This window comes from Equus asinus, chromosome 9, assembly GCF_041296235.1.
Source record: "Equus asinus isolate D_3611 breed Donkey chromosome 9, EquAss-T2T_v2, whole genome shotgun sequence".
Taxonomy (NCBI): Eukaryota; Metazoa; Chordata; class Mammalia; order Perissodactyla; family Equidae; genus Equus; species Equus asinus.
The window spans coordinates 94,683,834-94,711,290 of NC_091798.1; the positions used below are offsets into that span (position 1 = coordinate 94,683,834).

Consider the following 27,457-nt stretch of genomic DNA (forward strand, 5'->3'; position numbering starts at 1 on the left):
AGAGCCGATGGGGCACGACTCAGAGCGGGGGGCCCAGCAACTCCGGGTTGTGGCAGGAAGCGGGACCCATGGATCCCAAGCTGTTCCGAAGCTCCTCCGGAACTCTCCAAGGGCATCGCCGACTCCTCAGACGACATCCATTTGAATTAAACAGATCTGTGCCAGACGTCCCATGTGCGAGAATGCTGGTGCCAAAAGAAACCGAACACAAGGCTTGTGAGTTGCTGGAGTGGACAGTCTTGTTGGAGAGAGGTGAGTCCTGCATCAGACTTTTAAAAAGACATCTGGCGGGGACACGAATATACCTGGCAGCCCATGCAAAACGCCCCAGAACTAGAAACAACCCCAATGCCCATCTTCAGTAACGCAGATCTCCACGTGGAGGTCGGGTCCCAGCAAGGAGGGGCAAGGCGCCACCACCACGCTCGACAATAGGGGTGGACCTCACAAATACAACGCTGCCGAGGCAAAGAAACCCCAAACAAGAAGTACAACCTGATGCCGTTTGTTGTGTAAACTCCGTGTCTATGTCAGGTGTCACACAATGTGTGGGAGGGGAGGTGCTAGCTGGAGGGCCACAGCGGGTCTTCTGTTGTGTTTCTGTTACTCAGCTGTGTTCATTTTGCCAAAGTTCACTGAGGAGTACACTTATATTTTTGTGCACTGTTCAGAACATGTGTGATATTTCAATCCACCCCTCCCTTGCCCACCCCTCACAATCAGGGGTCAAGTTAGTCCTGGGGTGAACAGATAGCCCTGGAGTTCTGGATAATCAGAAGCTGGAGAAGTGTCCATCAGGAGGCTTCAGAAGGCCAGGTTGAGTGGAGCTCATATTTCTGTGGTGCTGGTTCTGAGTTTTGGGTCACTCCTTTGGTCTCACCGAAGTTTACACCTTGGTTGTTCTCCTTGTCCCTGAACCAGCCCAGGGTCTTGCAGCCCTCTCTCTCTGCTCAAATGATCCTCATAATATCCAATGCGGGGCTCACCTGCGGGGTCAGAGGCATGCCCTGCTCCACTTCCACGCACGCGCTTCCTCAGGTGTCCGCAGCGCAAACGTCCATTCCCTCACCTCCAGTCAGACCCGAATCAGCCAGGGGACAGGTGGAGAGCCAGCTCCACCGCCTGAGCAGCCTGACGGGAAACCGCTCCCAGGAACCTAATGGAGGACTCAGGAGTGTCGGCTTCTAGACGCCCGGGGTGGGGGGGATTCTACAAGTCGTAGAGGAGACTTTTCCTATGATTGGCAGAGCGGGGAGAGGCCGCTGCCTGCGCTATGAGTCTCACAGGCAGGTCACAACGAGGCCTGTGACAGGCCAGGCCGTGAATCCCCTGTGAAAACTGGGCTGACACCGCTAAGACCCGCGCTGCTCCACAGCAATTTGAAAACATTAGAAATTGCCTTCTAGTTTTTCCAGAGGTGATGTGGGCAGGTCCCCACCGGATGCCACTCCATCACATCAAAGCCGGCAGCTCGGATGGCACATGTCCCCGTGCAGGCTGCCTGTGGGCGGGTCCACCGCCCGGAGAAAACAAAGGGGCTCAACGTGACAGTCCCCACATTCTGCGGACTTAAAAGGGAAATCCTTTGGATTCTGCCTGGGCTCCTGGGGCTCAGACCTGGCCTGGCCCTGAGGCTGTAGGAGGAAGTGAAAACATGGAAAGGCCAGCATGTGGCTGCCACTGGTTCTTCGGGTGAGCAGGGACCCTTGCAGTCCTGCCAGGACTCTGCAGCCTGAGCTGCTCTGTCCCTTCGCCTCCCCTGTTGCCCTTGCCCACTCATGCCACAGAAGCCCAGCCCAGCCGTTCCTTTCCCCTCCTCCCTCCCACCTGCTTCCACTCCTCATTGTGCATTTCGGCAGGGTGCTTCCTCAACCTCACAGTCACTCAAAGGGGCGCCCCCAAATTGCTGCCCCTTTAAAAGAGTTGCTATTCCTCCCCCATTCCATTCTCTCAGGCTCCTCTCTTGCTTTCTTAGATTTTCGTCTTCATTTTCCTCCCCATTTCTACAAAGGCAGGATATGGAGGAGGCCAGCAGAGGGCAAAGAGCCCTGGAGCTGAATCTGGAGACAGAGGAGCACTTGGGTTTTGCCACTGAGATGTGTGACTTTGGGCAAACCACTCAGACTCTTCATGAGCATCAGTTGTCTCACCTGTAGACAGGGTGAGGTCTCCCACGCCAGGAGCCTGCGTGCTGTGCTGGTGTTGGTGTCAATGGGAGCGCCAAGAATAAGACTCTGCCCTGGCTCTTGCAAACCTACTGGATGACGACGTCTTTACGCTCCCTCTGAGCACACACGCACATATTCAGATAGATGGTAGATAGACAGATGATAGATAACACTGAGGGAAGAAAACTGTTTGGGATTAAAGAAGCACCTTACAGACCACAGGACCCAGTGGCAGTCCTACAGAGAACTGAGTCAGAACCACTCTTGCCCCGAATTCTCTTTAATTGCTCCTTGTGATCAGGTGTAACTCTCCACCCTATTTTTCACTATTGAGTGAAATAAGGAAGTACCTTAAGGCTGGTTTCTCTTTTGCTGCCACAAAGGTCCACATAACTGTTGGTTCCTGTTCGTGGTGAAAATGGTCTTAACCAGATGAATGAAGGACACAAGACACACAGCACAAGCCAGAGAATTTGAAACCAAGTTTATTCCGAAGTGCAACTGACCCGAATGGAGTGCACGCCTGCCCATGAGCTCCCAGCCCCCTAACCCGGTAAAGGAGATGGCCCTATTTTCTCTCTCCTTCTGCTCAGCCTCCCCATCCCTTTTCAGAAACTGTGGCTCGCTTATCTAAGACCTATGCTGCTTCACAGTATTTTGAAAACAACTTAGAAATCGCCTTCCAGTTTTTCCAGAGGTGACTAAATCCAAGAAGGATTAGGAATGTGCAGGGAGAAGACAACAAAAACAACAGTTCTCAGACAGCTATGTCCAGCAGCAGTGTGACAAGTCGCTTTTTTTTCATTTTCATCCCTCAGCAAAGATGGAAGCTGGACACGGTCCATTGCGTAAAGCTCAGTGACCAGGACGTGAGTCTGCTGTTGGATCCTGGGAGAACCAAGGCTCTAGACTCAGGCTGGGGACTGGCAGCTACATTCGGGTCAGAGAGCCTGGCAGAGCCTGAGGTCCCGGCCGGCTGCGCCAACGGCTCCCAGGCTGCAGGTCTGCCTCAGTTAGCACAGCAGACACACTTTCCTTTGCTCAGAATCGACGTGACATGATTTGTTCCCTTTTGGCTGCGTCAGTTCTGCAAACCAGATACCGGAGGCCGCAAGCTCAGGAGAGCCTTTCTGAGCACTATTTGTTTGGACAGGACAGGCCAGTAAGCCTTTTTCTCTCCTTAGAGCTCCCAGGCCAGAGAGCATATTTGAAGAATTCTCTTTTCAAAGATTTTTTTTTTTTTTTTGCCCCTTCCAACATTTTGTTTAAGAGAAAATGAGATGTCTATCTTCTGTTTCCTTATTTTTTTTCAGGAAAGCAAAGGGTTGTTGACTTCCTCCCTCTCCCCTCCCTTCCTTCCTTCTTCCCGAAGGTACTCATCTGAGAAAAAGAGAACGAAGTATTGTTCCTGTTCTCTTTCTTAAGTCATTTGAAACACTGTCCCTGCGAGTTCTTTAAGTTCCCTGCAATCTGTACCCAAGAGAAAGAGGGAGAGAGAGGGAGAGACAGAGAGAGCAGGGGACCAGGTAAAGCACTGGGCTGCTGCAGCCACTCAGACTCAGGAGCTGGTAAGTTACCACGCAATCGTTTCTACTTCCATTTCAGTGTCCCCGGGATGGATACGGTCGTGGGCATCTTCAACAGAAAAGACTTAACTGGGCGTACTCCTTAACCAAAGGGTACGACTGATGGATGGCCCACAATTTAAGCTTATACATTTTTTTCTTCTTAAAGAGAATACCGAGGCTTTGCAGAGCCGAGGCTGGCATAACTGGAAATAGAATTATGTTGGGGCTAAGGAGGACATTGTGTTAAATCTGAATTTTGGCACAGATGACGTGGCCAAGTTAGCCAGGAGCCACTGGAGTGTGTGATGTGTCTCGCCGGAGAGCTCTCTCCTCCTCAGTGCTGTGTCCTGGGAACCTTCGCAGGGTGTCTGCTGAGAACTGCGGTTTGCTCCGGGGTTTTTGTTACGCGCTGCCTAGATTGAGGTGCCCTTCTCTTGTTCTTTTCTTTCCATTCAGCACCCCCAAAAGAGTGATGTTAATTGATGACTGTTATTCTGCATCACTGAGGTAGGAGGAGAAAAAGAAGGGACTCTCGTTTGAATCGCTCTGTGTGGGGGTGCTTAGGTGTTCAGGTTCCACATGTGGGTTGAATGTAAATTTATTATCCACTGTCGGTGGAAGATGTCATCTGACACACAAAAGAAGGCAAAGATTTTGGGGCATATAGCCTTGGTTTTGGAAAACAACATTTGACTAGAAGGGGACAATTGAGGCTGATCGCTTGTGTCAGTAGGAGTGAAAAACTTAGTTATAAGTGCAACCGAAAAATCTTCACATGGTGCTGGGTTTCCAAGCACCAAATAGAACACAGCCAACTACTTGAGCTTGCACACATCATGACTAGTTTTTAAAAGTCTGCCTTGCTTCAGATTTGTCAAAAAGGATAATGTTACCAGGAACTCGTCACGGCAAGCCACGAGGGAGCAAAGATAACATTGTCAAAAATAGGCCAGCAAAGTCGCCCGGAAAGACTGTGTATATTTACTAATATTAATAGTTTAATTCAGAGATGCATGGAATAGGTGATAGACATCAATGATACAGTTTTTTTAATATTCTTTTGTATGAAAGTTACTGACTGAAGTCACCTGGGATGTGAAGAGTGTGATAAAAATAGCTAGGCTCTCATTTACAAATTAATTTGGCCAGACTATGTATTAACCACAATCAAGTAATTACTCTTTATTCAAAACTGAGCCGTCATCTTAATAAGAGTGAGAAAGTATGATAGAACTGGACTATTACATAGGTTTTGTTCCATTAGTTAGACTTCTTTTTTCTTCTCCTTTTTTCAAGAGACCTTCCTTAGGAGCAGTGTAAAATGAGCAACGTAAAAGAGGTGTTAAGAGTGTTTGCTTGCTTGAGGATGCAAAATTATTCTAACAACAGCTGACAGTGGTTCCCACCTCCCCACCACCTCCCCTTGCACCCCATTCCATAGATCTTAGTCAAAAGGTAGCTGGGCTGACCAACTTGGGCATTCGCATCTTTTATCAGCAATTGTGACCCCAGCAGAAAACTTAGGGCTGAGATTTGACTCACTTCTTTCAGTTTCATTTTTCCTTGAAAATGTTTTTAATTTTGTGCCCGATTAACACATCATAGAACGCTCTCTAGTTTTGGTTATTGGTAAAAGCATCAGATGCAGCACAATATGAACAGACGACAGAAGAGTCACACTGAGGAAGGACGAGTGAGGCGAAGGTGGGTGCGCTCATAGCACCAACGCCCCCATTTCTAGCGAGCGTGCTCACCACAGCCCGAGATTCGGGGCCTGGAGACATGCTTTCCTTGAGAAGAAAAAAATATATATTCAATATTTCCACTGAGGTTTTTAAGTCATGGCCATGAGAATATTTGCTGGATACTGGGGAAAAAAATGTCAGCTACCTAAAGACAAAGCCACTGACGAGGTTAGTCCAGTTGCTGCCCATCTGTCTTCGCTCAACTCCAAGGAGTGAGTTGGCATTTGTGGAAACTTCCAGGGCGTGATTTTTCTTTGGGGTCATCAGAGATTCTTTCGTGATATCATCAGGGGAACTCCAGCTTGGAATGATCCAGAATTTGACACACAGATGTCACGAATTAATTTGTACGGAAACTGTACGTATAATGAAATTACAAATTTGTTGTGTAAACGTTAAATTCTGTGGGGCTATGTCCTGGAGGTCCATGTGCCGGGACGGGAATCAAGTTCGGGCAGGCAGAGCGGCAAAAGCACAGGCTTTGTTGTAATACAAATTTGGGTTGAATTTCAGCTTTGTTACTCCTAATTCCACAGACCAGGAGATTAACTTTTCTAAGCCTCAGTTTCCCCAGATGTAAAATTGCATCAATATCATGGAGTTGTTGTGCGGATTAAAGGTTATTTATGAAAAGCCATTAACGTAATGTGTGGCAAGTAGTAGGAGCCAAAAATGTCAGTTGTAATTTTTTTGAGTCCTGTATTAATACGTAAGGGTAATGTGTTTTTTGAATGTAGAGAACAGAATACATCTCCCATAACTTGTGCCAGTAGTCTTGATCAGTACCATGCCAAAGGTTTATCAGAACAAAATTATTCCTCATAGCTTTAGAGTTGGGCACACGTTGAGTGAAGATGTCCTGAACCCCAAATTCTTGCAAAATAAAGGAAGGTAGAGTCTGATGTTTCAATGTTCATCGCTGCTGATGGCAGACACACCAGATTCAGCCTCATTGCAGTGCCAGCGGTGTCCAGTGGAGCCCGATGCCGGGGAAAGTTTGCCTGGGGACAGCAGGTCAAACTTGGATGAAGGAGGAAAGAGACTGCAGTCACAATGCACACGCTCCCTTCCCCCTCACCCACTTCCCCCAGCTCTCAGCTCTGTGCTTTGGTGACCTTTTCCCTGGCCATGGAGGGCTGGGGACACTTTTTTTGGAGACCATTGTGGCAGTTCCATGACTCAGCCAGACAGAAAAGAACTTGAAGTGACATGTTCTCCCCTCACCGAGGGCTGAGTGCACTCAGGGATCCCTCGCCTCAAACAGTTTAGTAGCGAGCCACTCACCCTCACACGGAGAATGGGAACACCATTACTACCCCGTGTGTGGGGGAGTGTGTGTGTGGGTGTGTGTGTGGCTGATCTTATGGCTAGTTTTCTCTCATCCTAAACTTTGAAACCTACATACTGGTTAGTTTGTCAAGTAATAATGACAGTTTAATTTAGGTCTTTGGTAAACTTCCCTCTCCACATTCCAAAAGCAAAACACAACTGCAACAACAACCAAAAATCTGCTCCCAGTAACCCAAAGCTTTGAGGTTCTTTTGTTAGAACGAGAGGCTCTGACACAGTAGAGACTCGTCTGGACAACTTCACCTTCGGAGAGCAAACTGAAGCGGAGTTGTTCTACACGAATGTGTGACAGCTGTCCTCTAACGTGGCTTAGTGCGGGAGAACAAGACCAGACGGGGAGTCACAGCACTTCTGTTCTGCGCCGGTCCAACCTCCGCCACCCTCTTTGTGTGACTTGATAGGTTTCTTTACTTGCTTGGACCTCAGTTTTCTCGTCTGTAAAGAATGGGCTTGGACGAAATCAATGATCCTCAAGGTGGTCTGTGTGTGTCTTGCAATTCACCTGAGGGCTGGCTTACACTGTCCGGCCTGCCCACTGCACCAGATAATCGGTGAGATTCTGATGCTGACAGCGTGTGACTCTCTCAAACGGATGGCCAGTATCCTGCTCTGTCTTCTTTAGGATTGCATTGACATTAAATATAAATGCATGTTCTACCAACCATGCTTTTAAGTGGAATTCTCACTCAGCATTGGATGTTCTTTCTAGAAATTAGTTTTGAATATTTCAATTGTTCTTCTAGAAGCTATTAGTGTTATGGAGAAAGGCATATGCTAGCCAGGCAAGCAAGCCGAGGTGTCTGATCAATGTTCTATAACCGTATATAAATCATAGAAAGATAGATAACTTAGATCTATAAATATTATAATTCTGTATAAATAGTACTTTCTGATTTCCGCATTTCTAACTTATTTGTGTCTTATAGTAAGCACACATTCTTTCTTTACTCGAGGAGAACACAGATACTAAATTTTTCTGTTCCTTTTTAAAAAATATTGGTAGATTTAACCTCATGAGGATTTTTGGGTTTGTTTTGGTTTGACTTTTTTACAACGTGTGCTGTGCTGAGCCTATTTTAGAAGTTAGAGCCTTGTCCTAAGTTAATGGTGGCACAGAAAGGCAGAAGATTGATCACAGTGTTTGAAAATCCAGCACTCACAAGATGTGTTAAATCTGCCTTCATTAAAGGAAAGATGTGTAACTTGTAGAAAAAGTTGCTCTGATTTTCCCGATTTAGTTTCTACCTACATCATTCCATTCTTCTCTCATCTGTTTATATGGCTGATGAAGCCGAGCAGCAATGGACATAGGTTCCCAGCCAACAGGAGCAGAGAAACGACCATTTTGACGTGCACTCCCAGAAACAGCTAGTCTAATGAAGCCTGTTCTTTCAGACTATTCGAATACCAAACACATTTAGATAAAGCAATGACAGATAGATAAAGGAATATGTCCTCCTCAGAAGTTACGTGTCATATACAAGCTCACTAGAGAGTAAGCCCCACGAGGACGGGGACTTTGTTTTGTTCACTGCTATATGCCCAGGGCGTAGAATAGCACGTGGCATATAAAAGGTGTGCAATAACTATGTGTTAGACAGATGACAATAAGTAAGTGGGCTGTAGAGTTAAATATGTTATCTTTATATATTGCCAAATGCTGAAGTTATAAGTAAAAAAGTTAGTCAAAATTTTGGGGGACGATGCCAAACTGCCAGCTTAACATATTTGCTACCCTATCCCCCTGAATTTACTGGAATTACGCGCTTGTTCCACTGGTATGTGCTTGGGGCTGCTACCTGTATATCAACCTGTCATCTTGGCAGGGACCCCACCCACTTGCTCGTGGGCGATAAACGTTTATCAAATATACAGAAAAGACTGTTGGTTGCATTTTATTTTCCATTTGTTTTCTGGGCAGATGATAGGTTAGCAAATTGTTTTTGGCGAGAGAGAGAACGGTCATTTGTTTTTCCCTGAGTAAAAGAGCTGTGAGCCAGGATTCAGCCTTGTAGGAAACGCTGCGTGCTCTCTGGTTTTTTATGGGCAGGGCTGTAAATCCAAGTTAAAGAGATGCCACTCGGGCTGAGTTTACACAAACACCACTGGTGAATTCAGGGGGGAAATGTGTTATCCCTGTGGAGCACAATACACTTTCCTTTACAGAATGAGGCGACGGAGACAGCCAAAATGAACAAATACTAGATCAAGGCAGTTTTGCACTTATTTGACCAATTTAAAGTGGTAAATATAAATGTAAATATAATAACAAGTTGGGATTAGATGACGCTTACTAACAACATTGGGGTCCAAGGTTTCTGTTATTTGTGGTAGAAACTGAAAAAGCTCTCTCTGTTCACGTTGATAAAGTCCCTCTTTTTCGTGCCGAGTGCCAGGGCACGCAGAGGCAATTTTGACCCATTCTCCTGTTTTCTTTTGATATTTTAGAGACCCACTTTGACCCCATTCCATAGTGGCCATTGATATTAAATTGGAGAATGAGATAACACAAGAGCACTGCCATCACCAATGGTAACACTTACGGAGGAGTCATTACCATGGTTGGGACTGGCTAAGAACTTTAAATGCATTATTTCACTTAACCATCCCATTCTAAGAAGTGGGTGCTTTATTCCCCCCATTTTAAAATAAAGAAAGGCAAACACCTTGTTTAACAGGTAAACTAGAGAAAGTAAGTGATTTGCTCAAGGTTGTTAAATTGATGTTGCTTGTTTTTAGGTTTCTCATTAAGGAGGAAGAATCATCTGTAGTTAACCATTTTTAAAAAATTAAGTAACCCTTAAGGCACTGTTCCCAAATGCAGTCCAAGAACCAAGAGCACGGCATCACTGGGAGCTGTTAGAAATGCAGCTGTTAGAAATGCAGGAGCCGCCGACCTCCTGAGTCAGAATCAGCCTTGTCACAAGATCTGCACGTGGTTCAGGTGCACGTTCAGTGTGAGCAGTGCTGCCTTAAGGTTTTGACCTGTTGGCTACAGATGGATGTCAGAGTGTAGGTCCCTGATCCAAGGAGTTACAAAGCCGTTTATTAACTCTGACTTTGTCCGAGACAACACAACTCCCTCTGAGGCAGTGGTGTGATGGACAAGTCTCAATTCTACTCATCTCTGAGCATCATTAGGCATGAATTTGGTGGTCTCAGCCAGCAAGTTAGCTCCATCCCAAGGGATCCTGGTGATGTCTGAGAGGCAAGGTCCGGGTACCGTTTTTCAAGTGTGTGCTGAGCAACAACCATCAGACTCCCCGGGTCCCACGAATCTGGGGAGGGGCAGAGGCTCTGCCCATCACACAAGATTCAGGCCCCGGTAAGGAAGTCGGTGGGAAGAAGGGCGTGACAAGTATTTTGGGAACACCACCCCAAAAAGATATTCAGCTTTTTCAGCAGCTTGAGAAACTATGTAAAAACAACAGCGCGGGAGAGCGCCGCAGAGTCCTCCGGGGGAGAAGAGGGACTGGACTGGCTTGTCCTCCGAAGCCTGGAGCGCTGCCGGCCTGCGTCTCCCGCGGGGAGAGGGGAGGGCCCGGGTCCCCAGCATCGCATCGCCGCCTCCCGCACAGGAGCCTGCGCGGGGACGCGCTGTTCTCTCTTGGAACAGAAATCGACAGGGGGCTATTGTTGGACGGGCGGGGAAAGGAAGCCGGACCGGAAGAGAGCGAGGGACGACCGGAAGAGAGCGAGGGAGGACCGGAAGCGCCTCTTGTCGGCTCCAGCCGGGCCCAGCCGGGCCTCGGTGGACGGAGTGGGGCTTCTGAGCCTACGCGCGGCTGCTTTCGGGGGAGGGCGAGCAGCGGGGGCCTGGCGTGGTCCCTGTGCCGGGCAGCGGCCCGCGCGATCCTCGCAGTTTCCTGCCCGCGCCGTGGGCTGCCTGCCCTCGGCCCGCCCAGGGACCTTCTCAGTAGCAGAAGGTGCGAAGAGCGGCCTTCCAGCATCCCCCTGAGACCTGTGCTTGCTGAACGCGTTTAAGGTGCTGAGGACGGGGTTTGTGAAGACAGGGAGCCTGCACCGCCGGGCCCTGGAGCAGGCGGGAGCGGGGAAGGTCCGCGCGGTGTTGGTGTCCAGAGCTTGCCGGCCTCTGCAGGGACTGGGCACCCGGCCCTTCCCAGCGTCGTCTCTGGACGCTCAGGACGTCCGCGCCTCGCCCAGCACGCAGCCCCTCCGGCCCGCGGTCCCCCGTCCCTGCCTCGGGGTCCCCAGGGGTCTCCGGGCCGCAGCCTGGGCCCCGGTCTGACCCCGGAGCTGGAGGAGGAGTGGAGGGCCCAACCGATGCCACTTCGCTCTGTAGAGGACAGTCCCCTGTGATGTGCCTCCCCCACCTCTGAGTGCCGACAGCCCCCTCTCCCCTGTGGCCTGCCTTGGCTCCCTGCGCCCCTCTGAGCTGCCTAGGACAGGATTTCGGCGTCACATGTCTAATGTGTGAAGCTGGGGAGGACGTCGGACCGAGAGCAAATACCACCCCAGAAGGATGACAACATAAAGTGCCTGATTTGTTTGCTGTTCAACTAATATGAGATTATTGGCAGGGGGTGTTGGTTTACTTAGTGAAGTGCTCTCTCGTACGTGGCACATGTGCCTTTCACACGTGTGTAGAAATACACAGACACAGCCTATCCAAATTCATTGGCTCTTCTGGAAGGAAATCGTGGTTAGCACCAAATTGTTTATTTGACTCAAGAATGTAGTATCTGATCTGTACTTCCAGACAGGTTTGCTGTCCTAATTACATTGTTCTTACAGACGTTAGACAGAGTTTGAATTTTGTTAGCTAGTGGCAGTGGAGTAGAAGGTGAGAGAAGATCCAGGTGTTGTTGCACGCAGTTCATAAAGTGCTTCATTCATTGCATGTTGCTTTGAGAATGTAAGTAACCAGGAGAGAGGGCTGAGCTTGGAGTCAGCGTAGAGGTTTGAGTGTGCTTACTGACACATGAATCGATGCTCATTAGCAAACCCAGTGCACGTGGCAATTGAGTAGTGATAAAGATAGCATTGCATATCAGAACAGAAAGTTGGATTATGTAGTGAATGATGTTGGGATAACTAGGTAGCTATTTGGGAAAAAAATAAACATATCCCTACTTTATTTCTTAAGTTAAAATAAATTCCATATAGATCAAAAATCTTAAATGTTAAAAATGGAAACATAAAAATACTAGAACAAATGGGAGATTTACTTTTTTAAATCTCAGTGTAGGGATAGTCTTTCTAGTTTTACCCAGAAGCCTTAACATTCATTATACATTCATTACATTAAAATAAAAGCTTCTATCAGGCCAAAACTCAATAAACAAGATCAAAAGACAGACAAAAAACTGAGAGAAATGTAAGTAGTGTGGATCACAAAAAAGTATCAGAAAATGGGCAAATGACATGAAACCCATTTCTCATAAAATGAAATATAGTTGGTTCTTAAACGTGGAAAAAGATACTGATCCTACTTCATAATAAAAAATGCAAATTGGAACTCTTAGATAGCATTTTTTACTTACATGATGAAACAAAAGAGGAAACATTTGTTAGCATATTTGTTTCTGGGGATCTGGAGAGTACTGTTATACACTGCTGTGTAGTAGTGAATTAATAAAACTTTAGAGAGTGTTTTGTGAATGTCTATCAAAATGTAAAATTGACTCCTCTTGGAATTTATCCTACAAATATACTTATAAGATGCTAAAAGATATACCTACAATGCAATATATTTGCCACAGCACTATTTGAAACAGGGAAAAAAAACCAGAGTAGAAATAGCATAATTGTCCATCAATAAGGGATAGGTTAAATCAAGTACAGTAAGTCTATACAATGGAATATTAGGCAGCCCTGAGAAAGAAGTGAAGGAATAGACTAGAATCCAGGAATGGACTGGAGGTAGACGCTTAACCGATTTTGACAAAGGTTCTCAGGTAATGCAATGAGGGAAGGAAAGTCCTTGAAACAAATGGCATTGGAACAATTGAATATCTATATGCAAAAGGAAAAATGAACTTAGGCTCTTACTTCACACCATGCATGTAAATTTACTTGGAGTACACATAGACTTAAATGTGAGAGTTAGAATTATAAAATTTCTAACATAGGAGGACATGTAGGAGAAACATAGGAGAAAATTTTTGTAATCTTGGGTTAGTCAGCAGTCTCTTAGTTATGACGCAAAAGGCAGAAGCAATAAGAGGAAAAATTGATAAATTGAACTTCATCAGAATTAAAAACTTCCACTCTTCAAGAAAGGACACTGTTATAAAAATGGAAAGACAAGCCACAAATGAGAAAATATTTGCAAAACAGACTTGATAAAAGAATTATTTCCAGAATATATAAAGAACTCTTAACAACTCAATAATAAGACAAACTACCCAATTAAAAACTGGGCAAAAATTTTATAGATACTTAATCAAAGAAGATAGACAAATGGCAAATAAGCACATGAAAGGATACACAATATCAACAGATTAGGAAAAGGCAAACTAAAACCATGATGAGCTACCACTACACAACCGTTAAAACTACTAAAGTCAAAAAGACTGAAAATACCAATTGTTGGCGAGGATTTGGAGACACTGGCTGTAGCACATGGCTGGTGGGAATGTGGAAGGGTACTGCCACTTTGGAAAACAGGATGGCAGTTTCTTAGATAGTTAAATATATACTTACCGTGCAACCTGGTAACTCTACTTCTGACTTCTAAAAATGACATCAGATGCCCACATAAAGACTATACACAAATGTTCACGGCAGCGTTATTCCTAATAGCCCCAAACTGGAAATGATCAAAGGTTCATCAGTTGGTGAGTAAATAAACAGAAGATGGGGTGTGTGTGTATACACAATGGAATACTACTCAGCAATGAAAAGGAACTAGTGCTGTATGCAACAGTGTGAGTGAATCTCAGAAACACCACGCTGAGTGAAAGAAGCCAGATGAAATATTATTTAAGGATCCAGCTACACAGTAAATATTGGATGATTTCATTTATGTGAAATTTTGAAAAGCGCGAAGCTATAGAGACAGCAAGTAGATTAGCAGTTGCCTGCAGCTGGAGGCGGAAGCTTGGAGTGACCGCAAATGAGCATAATGGACCTTTTTTGGGGGTGGTGAAATTATTCCAAAATTGGCTTTTGGAATTGCACAACTGTATAAATTTTCTGAAACCCATCACACTGACACTTAAAAATGCATGAATTTTATATTAGGTAAGGTGCATCTCAATAAAGCTGGTAAAAACGGGGGGAAAAAAATGAGGCAGTTCTGTATGTTCTGATAATGGAGCAATCTCCAACCTGCATTGTTAAGTAAAACCAGCAAGGTTCTGCCAGTGTCTAGAATGTTATCATTTTTGTATAAAACACACACACACACACACGCGGAGTGCATATTTTTGATATGCATCAAATGCCTCTACAAGATACAATAGACCTTCTAATAGAATTTGCCTTCGGCAGGTGAGTGGGGTGGCTGGCGTGGGGGAAAGTGGTGTAAGGGAAAAATTTCACTGTCTATCCTTCTGTACTCAATCAGAAATAATAAGAGGAGCGAGGGAGAGGGAGAGAGAGAGAGAGGAGGTTCGAATCCCACACCAGTTCTGTGATCGTGGGCAACCGTCTGAACCGCTGTTTCCTCACATGTGAAATGAAGGGCTTGGACCAGTTGATCTCTAAGGATGCTTCTGAGTTTAAGTTCTGTGTTCTGAGAATTTCTTTAAGGATGATCATATCACACCTATCTATATTCCTCTTGTCATTTCCCTGCCAGCATGTCACCAATTGCCACATATAAAGCCACAACCAAAAGCTTTGTCCTTTCTCACTCAGTTGCCTGTCAGATTATTGGGTCCCCGTCCTTTTGGAAACATGTAAAATATGGGTATCGACCGGAGTGAGGAGGCCGCCCAGGAAGCCAGTGTATGTGTGGGGTGAGTGCAAAATGGTACTGAGGCCAGGTTACAACTATGTCCTAGGGGCAGCAGCTAGAGGTCAGGTCCAGCCCTGTTGCTTGCCAGTGGTGTGACCACAGGAGGTCTTCACTTGAGTGACAGGTATAAAGTAGCACCACCCCCTTGTGGTTTCTTGTGACCATAAGAGTGATATTTCATGTAAGTGCTTAGCACAGTGCCAACCTCATAGTCAATTTCAATAAAAGTTAGCCCTTTTCATTATTAATCTGAACTCGCCCTGTTCATGGGACCTGGAGCTTTCCTGAGGGGGGAGAAAGAGGTATCGGAGTTATCAAGCTGTGTGCTCAGCACCATGAACTGAGGGAGCTGGGGGATGGGGTTTGTGTTTTCAATCCAACATCCCAAAGGGAGAGACTGGAGTAATTGCTGCTGCTCTCAAGCCAGTCTTATTGAGGGAAGCCTCTTCCAAGGTTCCATCCCCTGGAGTCAGTTATATCCTGAAAATGTGATGAATGCAGGCTGTGAAATTGCAAGATTGTGACATTATGCGGGGGGTTGAGTTAGTTAAGCTAAACAGCAAGTTTCAGTTTGCCTGATAAATGTGCCTTAAATTACACCTGGATCAAAATATCATTAAATATTAACATCAGGGCCACTGTATAACCTCCTCTCCATGGTAGTCATTCAATAAATTGAGTTGCAGCTTCAAACCAAACGCAACCCAACCCAACCCCAAATCTTCCATCACCGTGATGTGCACCGGCCCATTTCCCCAACTTCAGTCTCAGTGCAGCGCAGTGAGGGGCATGTCTGAGCGGGGGCAGCCCGTGGGTCCCTGTGACAGCTTATAAAGAACTGACTTCCCATGTGTGTATGTAAGGCGAGAGGGAACCCCTTGTGCACTCACTCCCTGCCTTGTGCATTACCAGATCACATTCTAGAAGAAGAATGTTCTGCTTACTAATTCTCTCCTGTGTGTCTGGTCTCCTAACTACACTGGAGCCATATTTGTCAGGGACTGTGTTTTTAACCATTTTTGTACTCCTTAGGACTAGAGCCCTCTAAATTCTTGCTGGCCTCATGTTAATTCTCTCGGAGATCCTTTGAAAAAGCTATTATCCTCACTTCAGAGCTGAGGAAACTGAGGCTCAGAGAAGGAAACTATTCGTCTAAAATTACAAAGCTTTGTGGATCTCAGGGTCTGTGGAGTCATTTCAAGGGGTTGGGGAGTCCGTACTGAGATGTCATGTGCCTAATATTTGCAAACTGACTAAGTCATGTTTTGAAACTATATGTACCTCTGCTTTTCAAATCTGGTTATACTGTGGGCATTAAAAATATATAAATTAATTTAAAGATGTTACTGAATTCAAAACAGCTTTTGGTTATTTTGTATTTTTCCTAACCCACTGAAGATTTGCAAAATGGGTTTAGTTTTTCAGTTTACAAAGGGCGTCCTCATGCTGAGAAGCCTGGACACACTGCAGGAGAGCAAAGCTGGGTTCCGCTGATCAATTGTGGAGAGCTGCTTGGAATAGTCTGGGTCTTCCGGTGGCAATGAGCTGTTCCATTCTTGAACTGCTGCCTGTAGTCTGTGTATTTGATAGACGTCTAGAAAGTGTCTGGAAGCGTCCATCATTACTGTTTAATGTCTTCCTTCATCTAACAACTATCTCCAAAAAAGCTCCTGGTTCCTTCCTTTATCCATGTGACCTTGGGCAATTGCTTAACCTGTTTGTGTCCTAGTTTCCTCATTGGCAAAGTGAGGGAAAGACTAGCCCTGCCTCATAGGAGGTTGTGATGGTCACGTGAGTCAGTGCAGGTGGTGTCTTTGACACACTCCTGTCACATAGGAAGCACTCAGCACAGGCTGTGGTGTTAGGCACCACATGCCACTGCTTTTTTTTTGAGGAAGATCAGCCCTGAACTAACATCTGCCACCAATCCTGCTCTTTTTGCTGAGGAAGAGTGGCCCTGAGCTAACATCCATGCCCATCTTCCTCCACTCTATATGTGGGACACCTACCACAGCACAGACTGCCAAGCAGTGCCATGTCTGCACCTGGGACCCAAACCGGCGAACCCCAGGCCGTCGAAGCGGAACACGCGAACCCAACCACTGTGCCACCAGGCCGGCCCCCACATGCCACTGCTTTTGACACACATTTGGAACTTGATAGACATTTTTGTAGTGAATTAATGAATAAAGGGAAATGTGAAATAGGAGGTGACATGGCATAACCATTAATTCACTGGAAACTTCCGGAAGGCTCAACTGGATCCTATTCACTTTAGCGTCCATAGCACCAGCACAGAGCCTCTCCCACATGGGACAGCCAAGGAGCAGCAGCCGCTGGGACTGTTCCTGGCTGGTCTTGGGAAAAGCAGCCGAGGGCAAGTCGAGATACACAATTCCTCCCCTCCGATTCCTTAGTCACAGGCAGGCAGGGGGACAGCAGCTTTGTGCAGATGCTGCATTTGAGCGGACTTGCTTTAGTGAGCTCAGGCTCCAGAGAGGATGATGTTTCTCCATCTTCTGGTCCAGCAGTCTATCGGCTTTCTGTGTTAGATGCGTGAAGACTTGTGTCTAAGCGATCAGGTGGCAGGAGTTTGGGCATGGACCTGAAGTGAAGCAGAGGCTTGATTCCTCATTGAGAAGTGTAAGAGGAAACAAGACCAGCAGACCATCCAGGGAGAGGAGAGAAGCAACGCTTTCTTGCCACAAACCAAAATGCTGAGGACCACAGTTAGGAGAGGGTCAGAGGAAGTCAGACTGAACTTTCGTAGCAGGCTCAGCTTTTATCCAGCTTCAAATTTCACTTCCAGATCATCCCATGCAGAGTTATTTAGCTTAAAACGTACCCAACCTTTGAGCCTAAAAGAAACAGTCTTTCATTTTTTTAGTGTTTGCAAAGTGAGGGGTTGAAGGTAGGAGAAAAGAACCTGTTTCTGGACTTGGAAGGATGAGCTGCCCTGAGTTTCAGTGTTGGCTGACAGCACTGTTTTTTTAACCAAGGTCTCAAGCAGACGGGCCAATGCAGAGATAATCAGCTTCTCAGGATCGGCTGCTTTTTCCAAGACCAGCCAGTAACAGTCCAAGCGGCTGCTGCTGCTTGGCTGTCCCATGTGGGCGAGGCTCTGTGCTGGTGCTATGGACGCTAAAGTGAATACGATCCAGTTGAGCCTTCCGGAAGTTTCCAGTGAATTAATGGTTATACCATGTCACCTCCATCCATTGGCCCTCTTTCTGCCCACTGGGGTCACATGAAACAAACTCAGTCCTTCTAATGTCAGCTCTTTGAAGCATTTAGACACAATCTCTCAAGGCCACAGGTCTCCCTTACACCTCCTCCAGAACAGGCCAGGTCCTCCCGCCGTCTCAGTAGGTTCTGGTTTCATCTCCTCACCAGCAGGCTTCTGCTTCCTCTCTGGTCTGTCCCCATCCGTCAGGTTGGACCCAGAATGTCCCCTCTCTGCCCATCCCAGTTGTTTGGCTGGTGCACATTAGAGCTGGGCTATCAGAGGCCCCTTTCCAGGATTCTCCCTCTGAAGGTGCAGATGAAGGGGCCTGAGTGACAACAAAGAGCTGGCGGTGAGAATTCTCGATTTGCCTTGTTGTTTTCCTTGCTCCCAGCCCTAATGTCCAGTCTTCCTCCTTCCTCTTTACAACTTCACAACCAGGAGGATATCTTCTTACCAGTGCTGTTAGGAAGCCCAAATACTAGTAGAGTTACTATTATTAAATGCTTTTTTTTTTTTTTGGTATCAGCTGCTTATATTTTTTATTTTATTGAAATCACATAATAGCCCCATGAAGTGGGTTATTACTTTTTTTATCACCATTTTCCATATGAGGAAGCTGAGGCTCAGAGATTAAGTAACTTGTCACAGTCGGTAAGTGAGAGGCCTAGACTTCAAACTCTGGGCTGCCTACCTTCCCAGCTCCCGCTCCCGCTCACGCATCACTCGGCTTCCACGTGCTGTCGCTCCCCTGAACGTTCCTAGTGCTCTTCCGGCCATGCTGGGGCCCATGACTGCTCGTTTCTCTTTCTCTTAGCCTCCTCCCCCTTCCCCCAAGGAATCACGCTCAACCTGAAAACGAGAAAGGGGCCTCTGAGCTGCCAAAAGTATGTGCCAGACCCTGGAGGGGGTCACACAGCATGAATTCTGACGTGTTCTAAGCCCCTTCCCTGGGGCAGTGGTCAGGTCTAAAGCGCCCCTGCTAATATCTCCTAGGCAGATGGGTTGACCATCAGGGGATGTATAGGGGTTCCTTCTAACCAATCCTCACCCCTTATAGCTTCCTCCTCTTTCTTCAAATAATTCTATTCACTCCTCAAACCATCCAATTAAAATCAGTGTCTGTTGAGAGCTCCACAGCATCTCAGACCTGGTCCTGCCCCTTTGGACCTCCAAGTCCACAGGTTAGGGCAAAATGTAGACAGCAAGTGCCATCTCAGGGAGAGGAAGGGGGTCTCAGGGTGGGCTTCTCCTTGGCGCCTTCCATCCTCACTGGGGTTCCTTTGAGAGCTCTCTATTGTATCATCTTCAGCAGCCATCCCACTCAGTTCAGGAGTTCTCTACTGGGGGCAGTCCAGTCGCCCATGGAGGTATTTGGAAACAGGGAGGGTGCCTTCTGGTTATCAGAATGACTAGGGGGCACTATTAGCATCTAGTGGTTGGGGGTGGGCAGAGATATTAAAGTTCTGCAATGAACGCACACAAAATAGCAGTAGCGCCCACTACTCTTGAGAAGGATGGGGCCATGACTGTCTTCTCACCATTGTCCCTCCAAGCCCAGCACAGTACCTGTCCCTCCATAGATGCTTAATACAAATCTTTTGAATGAACGCTTCTCTTTGTCGCCTTTCCCATTTCTCTGCAAGTCTCTTCTCCCACTGGAGGTTCTGAAAGAGAGCTGTCCTGCTCGCTTCTAATTTCTGGAAGTGACTTCCAAGGTGGAGGCCTTAAACAGCACTGTCTCATCTATGTTCTCCTCCTATTTCCTTCCCCTCCTCTCAAAATTTTCAACCATTTGGAGACTCACAGCCCTAATGAATGCCATTTAAATTGATCGATTATGATTTACTCTTTGAATAAAGCTCAAAGACATGGCCTTGTAGAATAATCTCAGGTAGGAATTTTTTTTCCTGCAAAGTGGATTTATACATCCTAAGAAGGGATTAGCTTGATGGCCTAGTGGAATGAGTTGTTAAGTGATTAAGTGATTTGGCCAAACCAGCAGCAGTGGCCCTGCTGGGTTCCCCTCCGAGGCCCATGGAGCTCCAGCCTGGATCCAGTGGAGGAGGGGCAAGGCGTCTTAGGGAGCCAGTGAGGAAAAAGCTAAAAGCTCGAGGTCTGACCATCTTCATCATTCTCGCTGCAATGTCAGGAAAGCTGGCACTAAGTAGGTCAAGGACTCCACCTCCCTCCAGGACAGATGACCTGTTAAAGGACAGTCCGAACTGGATCCTCAGGAGACGTCTGTGCCCTGACCCCAGCTCCATGAGAGCAGCATTAGGCTGGAGGGCGGAGAGTTCTCTGTGGTTGGAAATTTTCAAAGTTTATTGGTTCTACTTTCTGGCTGATTTCCTTGATAAGACCCTTGGCTCCTTTCTCTTTTGTAAATTGGAGAGAGAAGATTCTCTTCCCTTCATGGGAATTCCCAACTCTGCTCTGCTCAGGGGCTCTCTCACTTTTTTAACGGGTATTAGGAAACATTTTAAGTCTTGAAGTTCATTTTCCTTCTTCTGGTACTGAAAACAACTCTCTGAAGAGTAGCATCGCTCAGGGCTGGTAAGGAAGGGCCAGGGAGGAACGCAGAGCGGAGAGCTTGGTGGGGGAGGAAGAACCAGCACGCACAGCCCCCGCTGTGGGCTGGGCAGTTGCCTACGCGGCCTCTCCTTCTAATCGTTCTCCAGATCCATGAAGTAGTGTATCCATCAGGCCGGACTAGGTTTGGCTTTAATAATGAACAACCTCCAAATTGCCAAGGATTGAAAAATTAAACAAGAAAGAAAGAAAACAAGGGTTTGTGTCTCCCCTCCAGTGCATATCCATTACATGGATCAACTGTACCTTTGACCTAGGTCATCTCGACTTTGGGCCCCAGGCTGACCCAACAGCTATTATCGGAAATGTCTCAGGTTGCTATGGCAAAGGGAAAGAAAATTATGTGGAATCATGGATGACTGCTCAAAGATTCCACAAGGAAATGACACATGTCACTTGTACTCCCCTTCTGTTGACCAAAGCAAGTCTCATGGCCGTGCCTCCATATAAAGGGAACAGGGACATGCAATCTACCTGTGTCCCCAGGAGGGCTAGAAATATTGATGAACACTGTGATTACAGCTGAGAAAACAGGCTGAGGACAGTCAGCAGGTGGGGAGCCAGGATGCAACGCCAGGCCCTCTGACTCCCTCTCCTGAGCTCCTTGCACTCCTATCGCGGCTGCGTTCTACAAGCAGGCTACACGCTCGCATCCTTTCTCCAAAGGCCACGCTGGCTAAAGTGTCTCAGGGCTCAAGGCGGTCTGCCCTCGTCCCCGGGGGTGGGCGGGTGACAGCCAGAACAAGGGTACCACACTCAGCCTTTATTTTATTTTACTCTTCTCTGTTCTCTTTAAAGGTCTTCAACACATTCAGTGTAAAATCATTATGTACTAGAAATTTCATCTTTCCAGGTTTTCTTTTTAATCGTAGTCTCAAGTGCCATAGGTCTCCTTGCTTATTGCTTATATTTACTAAACATTGACAGAAGGGCCACTCTTTCTTTGCTTGGAAAGGCTGCTGCCTGGTGGACATTCAAGGTCCAGGGGAAAGGATGCCCCAGATTCCCTCCATTAATTCCAAGATGGTCTCACCAAAAAAAAAAAAAAAAAAAAATCCTTGCTCAAAGGAAAACTAAAGTAGCAAGACTGATTCTCCTAGCCCTTAGAAAACCAATTCCAATGCCTCATCTCCCTGGAGCCCAGAGGAAATGCTGTGTTATGTCAGTTCTTCTCAGACTTGTGCAGTCCAAGTACCCCTAATGGGAGAGAAAAATCTGGAAAGGAAATCTTAAGTGGTCTGCCACAGGTGGAATTTCAGACTTTAACCTGTCCTGATTTTTTGCATTCTGTCCCATAATATATCCATATTTATTTTCATTTAAAATGTTTTAAATTACTCACTACTACATAAAATTGGTAGTCCAGGAAGATACACTGACTCAGTCCATGGTGTTCTCCCCACCCAGGAACTTGACCTCAAGCTTTCCCCATCCATCAGCAACAAATGCTTATCACCTGAAGTGCGTCCCAGAGGGACAGAGATAAGAGTTACCCTCAGGTTCCCCCTGGCAGCTGGAGTACCCCAGAAAGCAGGAGAGGATAAAGGCGAGGACTGGAGGGGGGAGGAGAGAGAAGAGGACTGCGAAGTGGTGTGAGAGACAAGGAGGGGCCAGGATAGCCAAGGGAGCCAGTCACACATGTGGCCTGAAAAGCACACAGACAGAACGCAGAACTTCTGCAATTTACGGACGAAGACAGCTGGGAAAGAACTACATTTTTAATTATTATTTTATTGAAGTCATAATAGTTTATAACATTGTGACATTTCAGTGGTACATTATTATTTGTCAGTCATCATATAAATGTGCCCCTTTACCCCTTGTGCCCACCCCTCAACCCCCTTCCCCACTGGTAACTGCTAATCTGAAGAACTATATTTTTTATTGGTCACATTTTCCTTATCTGTTAAAAAAGACAAAGTCCTTTGTCTGAAGCAGAGCTAGTTATTGCCTTAGGTAAATTGTTTATCTGTGCTGCCTTTCCAGCCATAAAGCGTGGACACATGCACTGCCCGGCCTAACAGAGTGGAAAGTTTGCAAAACTCTTTGAAGGCAGACAGTACAATTTAAGTATTATGCATGACTAAATAAAATGCCTGTTTAGGAAGGGAACTCTCCATTAGCACTGTCTGCGCCTTAACTAGTAGTCAACACCTGGTAGAGCTGGTTGTCAACAATTTTATGACATAAGGGACCCAGGCATGGATCACTTAAAGTGGAAAATAAAAGAACAAAGAAACGAGCCCAGCAGCAACAAATGGCATGCACCGTTAAGGCATTGGCTTGGTTCAGAGAGAGGTTCCTGAGCTAAAGGAGGCCTCATTTACTGGAATGGAAAAATAGAGGGCCAGGAAATTGCTCAGAGGGCCCCTCTCTTTTCCTGTGCACATGGAGATGCACTATGTGTTGGCTACTGTTTTGGACCAGAATCTCTGTTTTAGAAATAGCATGAGTTGTGTCCTTGGGAAGGGAGAGGGTTGTGTGGTATGTTTGTGTGTGGTGGGGTGTGGGGTGCGGGGATGTTGGCAGGAGCCACGTAGGTGCTCTCTGAAACCAAACTGCTTCCTCGGGCCCCCCAGACGCTTACCAGGACCGAGCCAGGAGATTGGGCAGCTGCTCTGGGCTTAGGGAGTGCCCGGGTCTCCAGTCACAACCCTGAAGTGTGTCGGCTGACAACATGGGCCAGCTCTGCACAATCACGCGGGTGGCTGCTCAAGCCCGCCTGTTTCGTAGCTGCACAGGCTGAGCCTTAGTCTTTCATCCAATGAACACTTGTCGAGCAACAAGCTCCTGGCAGACACTGTTTTAGGCACTGGGGATAAGTCAGGGAACAGAAGACAAACACCCTGTGCTCATGGGGCTGGCCTTCTGGTAGAGGGAGATGGACAGTGAATACCATAAATCAGCTGTATATTATGTAAGAAGGTGTGAGGACACACAAAGCAGGGAAGGAGAGAGAATGGGGGCACTGGGGCAGCGTTAGGGTGGCCACACTTAAAAGGGGACAGTGAACGAAAACTTGAAGGCAGCAAAAGAGAGGCCATGTTGGTGTCTGAGGAAGAGCTACCCAGGTGGGAAGAGCAGCAGGTGCAAAGACCCTGAGGTGGGAGAAGGCCTGGGCAAGCAGAGGCCAGGGGGGCTGGAGCGGAGGAAGCAAGGGAGAGCATGTGGGTGTGAGAGCAGAGGGTAACTAATCCTGGGGAGCCTGTGGGCCCTAGGGTGTGCTTGGCTTTTACTCTGGAATAGAAGATGACTAGAGAGTTTTAGGCCACAGAATTTGCTGGTCCTTCCACTGGGGTCTCAGGTGGTCTGTCCGGAGCACGTTGGTGAGCTGGGAAGGAATGGTCATGAGGGGGCTCCCTCTCACTCAAGAGCAGTGAGGAAGAAGAGGCAGGATTCTCGATGGTACCCACCTCGCCTTCTTCCTGTGAACTGATGGCCCGCGGTGTGCCAGGCAGTGTGCAAGGACACACAGTGGCAGTGAACCGAGGGGCTCGCGGCCCTCCTGCAGCAGACAGTCTGCGGAGTCAGACCTTCAGTGAATAATCACACACAGAATGTAAAATGACCGCTCTGATGTGCGCTGAGCGCCGAAACTGGTGTGTCTGCCCTGGGCAGGCGGTCAGGAGGAAGGGACGCTTGAGCTGGGAGCTGAATAAATATGTGTCAACCAGACAGGGGAATTGGAGGGCGACAGTGATCCTGGCAATGGGAAGGGCGTGTTCCGAGGCGATGTTCAGAGGTTCTGAAGGAGAGGCCATGGTGTGGATGAGGAACTGAGAGGAGGCCAACATGAGTAAAACGCAGACCGCTGGGGGAGCACGGGCGAGAGGCAGCCGGAGGAAGGACAGGGGTCGGACTATGTGGGGCTTGCAGGCCATGCTTAGATTTTGAACTTCATCCTGAAGTTAGCGGGAGGCTACTGGAGGCCTTCACATGGGCGAATGACATGGTCGTGCATGCTTGTTGAGAAGCCCACTACGGCTGCTTCATGGAGAAGGGACCACAGGAGCGGAGAAGGAGTGACGCGGCCGAGCGCTTAGGGAACAAATGCAGCAGCTCAGGTGAGAGGGGGCGGGGGGTGGACCAGGGAGCTGGTGGTGGAGATCACAAGGAGGATAAATGTAGAGGTCTGAGCGCTCTTTAGAAAGGGTTTGGATTGACAGTGAGGGTTGATGGAGAGGTAGAGTTCAAAAGTAATTCCTAGGGCTTTGTTTAAAATGCTCGTACAAGTGGATGTTAACTCTCCTACTTGCAGAACTCATCTGCTTAGATTAGACCAAGCCACAGGGGAAGTTTGAAAATTTATTTTTCTGCAAATCTTTAAAAATAAGGTTTACTGTAGGATGGTTTAGCTAGTGTCCAGCCTTACCGAGAAGAGAGGCGTGGGATAGATGCCCTCCCAGCGCTCTCCAGCTCCCCGGCCAGGCTGTATAATTGAGGAATCCTGCATTGAAAGCACCATGTCTAAACCGGCATTGTCCAATAGAAATATAATATAATACAGGCCACAGATGTGATTTTATATTTTCTAGTAGCTATGGTAAAAAACTAAAAAAGAAGCAGGTGAAATTAATTTGAATTAATCTATTTTACTTAACCCAATAAATAAAAATATTATTTAAATGTCATAAACAGAATAATTGTTAATAAAGTATTCTAAGGGTTTTTTGAAACTAAATTTTTGAAATCTATAGTGCTTTTCACACGTACACCATGTCTCAGTTCAGACTGGCCCAATTTCATGTGCTCAAGAGCTGCAAGTGGCTGGTGAATACTGACCTGGAGAGCAGGGCTCTAAACGCCCAGAGCAGCCGCACAGGTCTGAGTCCACGTCTGAAGCACTGGACGTATAGGTCCCTCTGTGGCAGTTTAAAAGATAAGCAGTATCTTAAATACAGCCTCTTAAACTTCAAAATTGAGCTCTTTGTCATTAATTAGCTGTGTGGATTCCGGGAAGTCGGTTCTCTCCTCCGTGCCTCAGCTTACAAAAAGGAAGTGTGCTGGGGCTGGAAGTGTGGACAGCCTCTGCAGTCTGAGCAGCCACCGAGTCCAGGTTAAGGAAGCTCAGATAGTTTTCTCTTCTCTTTATCTTCCTTATCAGAACGAGATCTTTCCTTCCAACCTTCTAGACTTTTCTATGAAATCTGAAAGGTGGAAAATTGGCTAGTTCAACAGTAAACTGACAAAATTCCAGCCATGGTTTTCATTCCAAGGCAAAAACGTTGGATTTTCTAGGGAATTTTGAACACTGACTGGATATTTAATGATTAAGGCATATATTACACTATTACATATAGTATTGTTGCTATGTTTTAAGAAAAAATCCTTGTGGTTAAGAGAGACATCCAGAAATTATAGATGAAATAATATGCTGTCGTGGGCCTACTTGGAAGTCTTCCTAACTGGGAGGAAAGGGAGTGGGTGGGTACAGATGAAGTAAGATTGGTCATAATCAAAACTTGGGGTGAGACATGAGGATTCATTGTATCATTCTCTCTACTTTCATAGTTTGAACTTTTCTAGAATAAAAAGTTTCTTAAAAGGTAGATTTCCAAACTTTCTTAGGTTCTACAACAGGCAGGTTTTTCAAACGTTCCCCTTAAATCCCGGGTATGCTTCGTGGTACAGATGAAAAAGCCACCTGCGCATGGAGAGCACATGATTCTCGTTTGATGCTGCCATGGAACAAAGCCCTGGGCGCAAAGTTCCATCGTAATTTGAATCTCTGGTGACTTGAGAGGTGACGCGGCTTTGCCCTCTTGCGCTACTCCTTGGTTCAGATTTAGGATCAGTATTTACCAGAAGAAGACTGTGCCCTCTGCGGCAGGGAGAACCCCACACTCTGCACGAGCCCCCCCAGGGGCCGAGGGAGCATGGTGACGGGTCATACAGACGAAGCACCTTGCAAACCAGAACGGTGCAGGCGCTCGGCCCATACACACAGAAGCTCCTCCTTCCTCTCAGCACAGAGGCTACAGGTGACAAAGACAGGCGGGAGCAGAGGAAGGGACTCAGAGGGGATGTGATCTCAAAAGCTAGGGACCTACCAGGGGGCCATATGAGCATAGGTTGCCTGTCGCCCTGGGTTGCCCAGGCATTCTCTAAACTTCTGGTGTAATGCCCTCCCTAAATGCAGCACGAGATTTCTGGCCACCTCCTGTCCACCTGCCCTTTCAAACATCATGACGGGGGACGAGGAGGCTGGGGGCAAGTTCCTGCCCAAGGCACTGTGAGGAGCTGAATAGTAAACTGAGGACACAGGGCCACTGTGCAGGCCCGATTCCTTCAGGCGCCCTTGCCTGACAAGCTCAGATCTTCGAGCTTCCACACCTCTGGGTGCCTGACCTCTCACCAAAAATTGCAGAGCATGTGCTCATTTCCGCTCCCAAAGGAAGATAGTGCTAATGTCTACAGCAGACAGTGTCTCCAAAGAAAGAGAACAGGACTCAGTCTGAGAATGTTTTCCTTTTGCATTTCCAACAGCCAGAGGAATACTGAGTTTAGGGCACCAACATATGGCACCAATGTTAATTTTAAGGAAAATCTGGCACACTCAACATGCTAACCATGCTACTTTCTACACACGTGACACGTGGCAATACCGTGCCAGATTTTCTTAAATGTCAGGCATTTTAAGAAATGGGTTCTCCAGGGGCTGGCCCCGTGGCCGAGTGGTTAAGTTCGCGCGCTCCGCTGCAGGCGGCCCAGTGTTTTGTCGGTTCGAATCCTGGGCGCGGACATGGCACTGCTCGTCAGACCACGCTGAGGCAGCGTCCCACATGCCACAACTAGAGGAACCCACAACGAAGAATACACAACTATGTACCGGGGGACTTTGGGGAGAAAAAGGAAAAAATAAAATCTTTAAAAAAAAAAAAGAAATG

At 47.0% G+C, this 27,457-nt stretch overlaps 1 protein-coding gene across 2 annotated transcripts in view; it reads left to right on the forward strand.

Moving 5' to 3' along the window:
* The first annotated feature begins 3,373 nt into the window (after positions 1-3,373).
* ZNF366 (zinc finger protein 366) overlaps positions 3,374-27,457 on the forward strand; it is a 63,952-nt gene continuing 39,868 nt past the window's right edge. Inside the window, exon 1 of one of the 2 annotated variants that reach the window (XM_014851900.3) lies at positions 3,374-3,736. Coding sequence is in view for 1 of the 2 variants with exons in the window: in XM_044778045.2 (XP_044633980.2) it covers positions 24,562-24,634 (73 nt within the window). In the remaining variant the exon portion in view is untranslated. Of the gene's footprint in view, positions 3,737-24,278; positions 24,635-27,457 lie in introns of those variants that run through there. The other variant, XM_044778045.2, reaches the window with a different exon arrangement.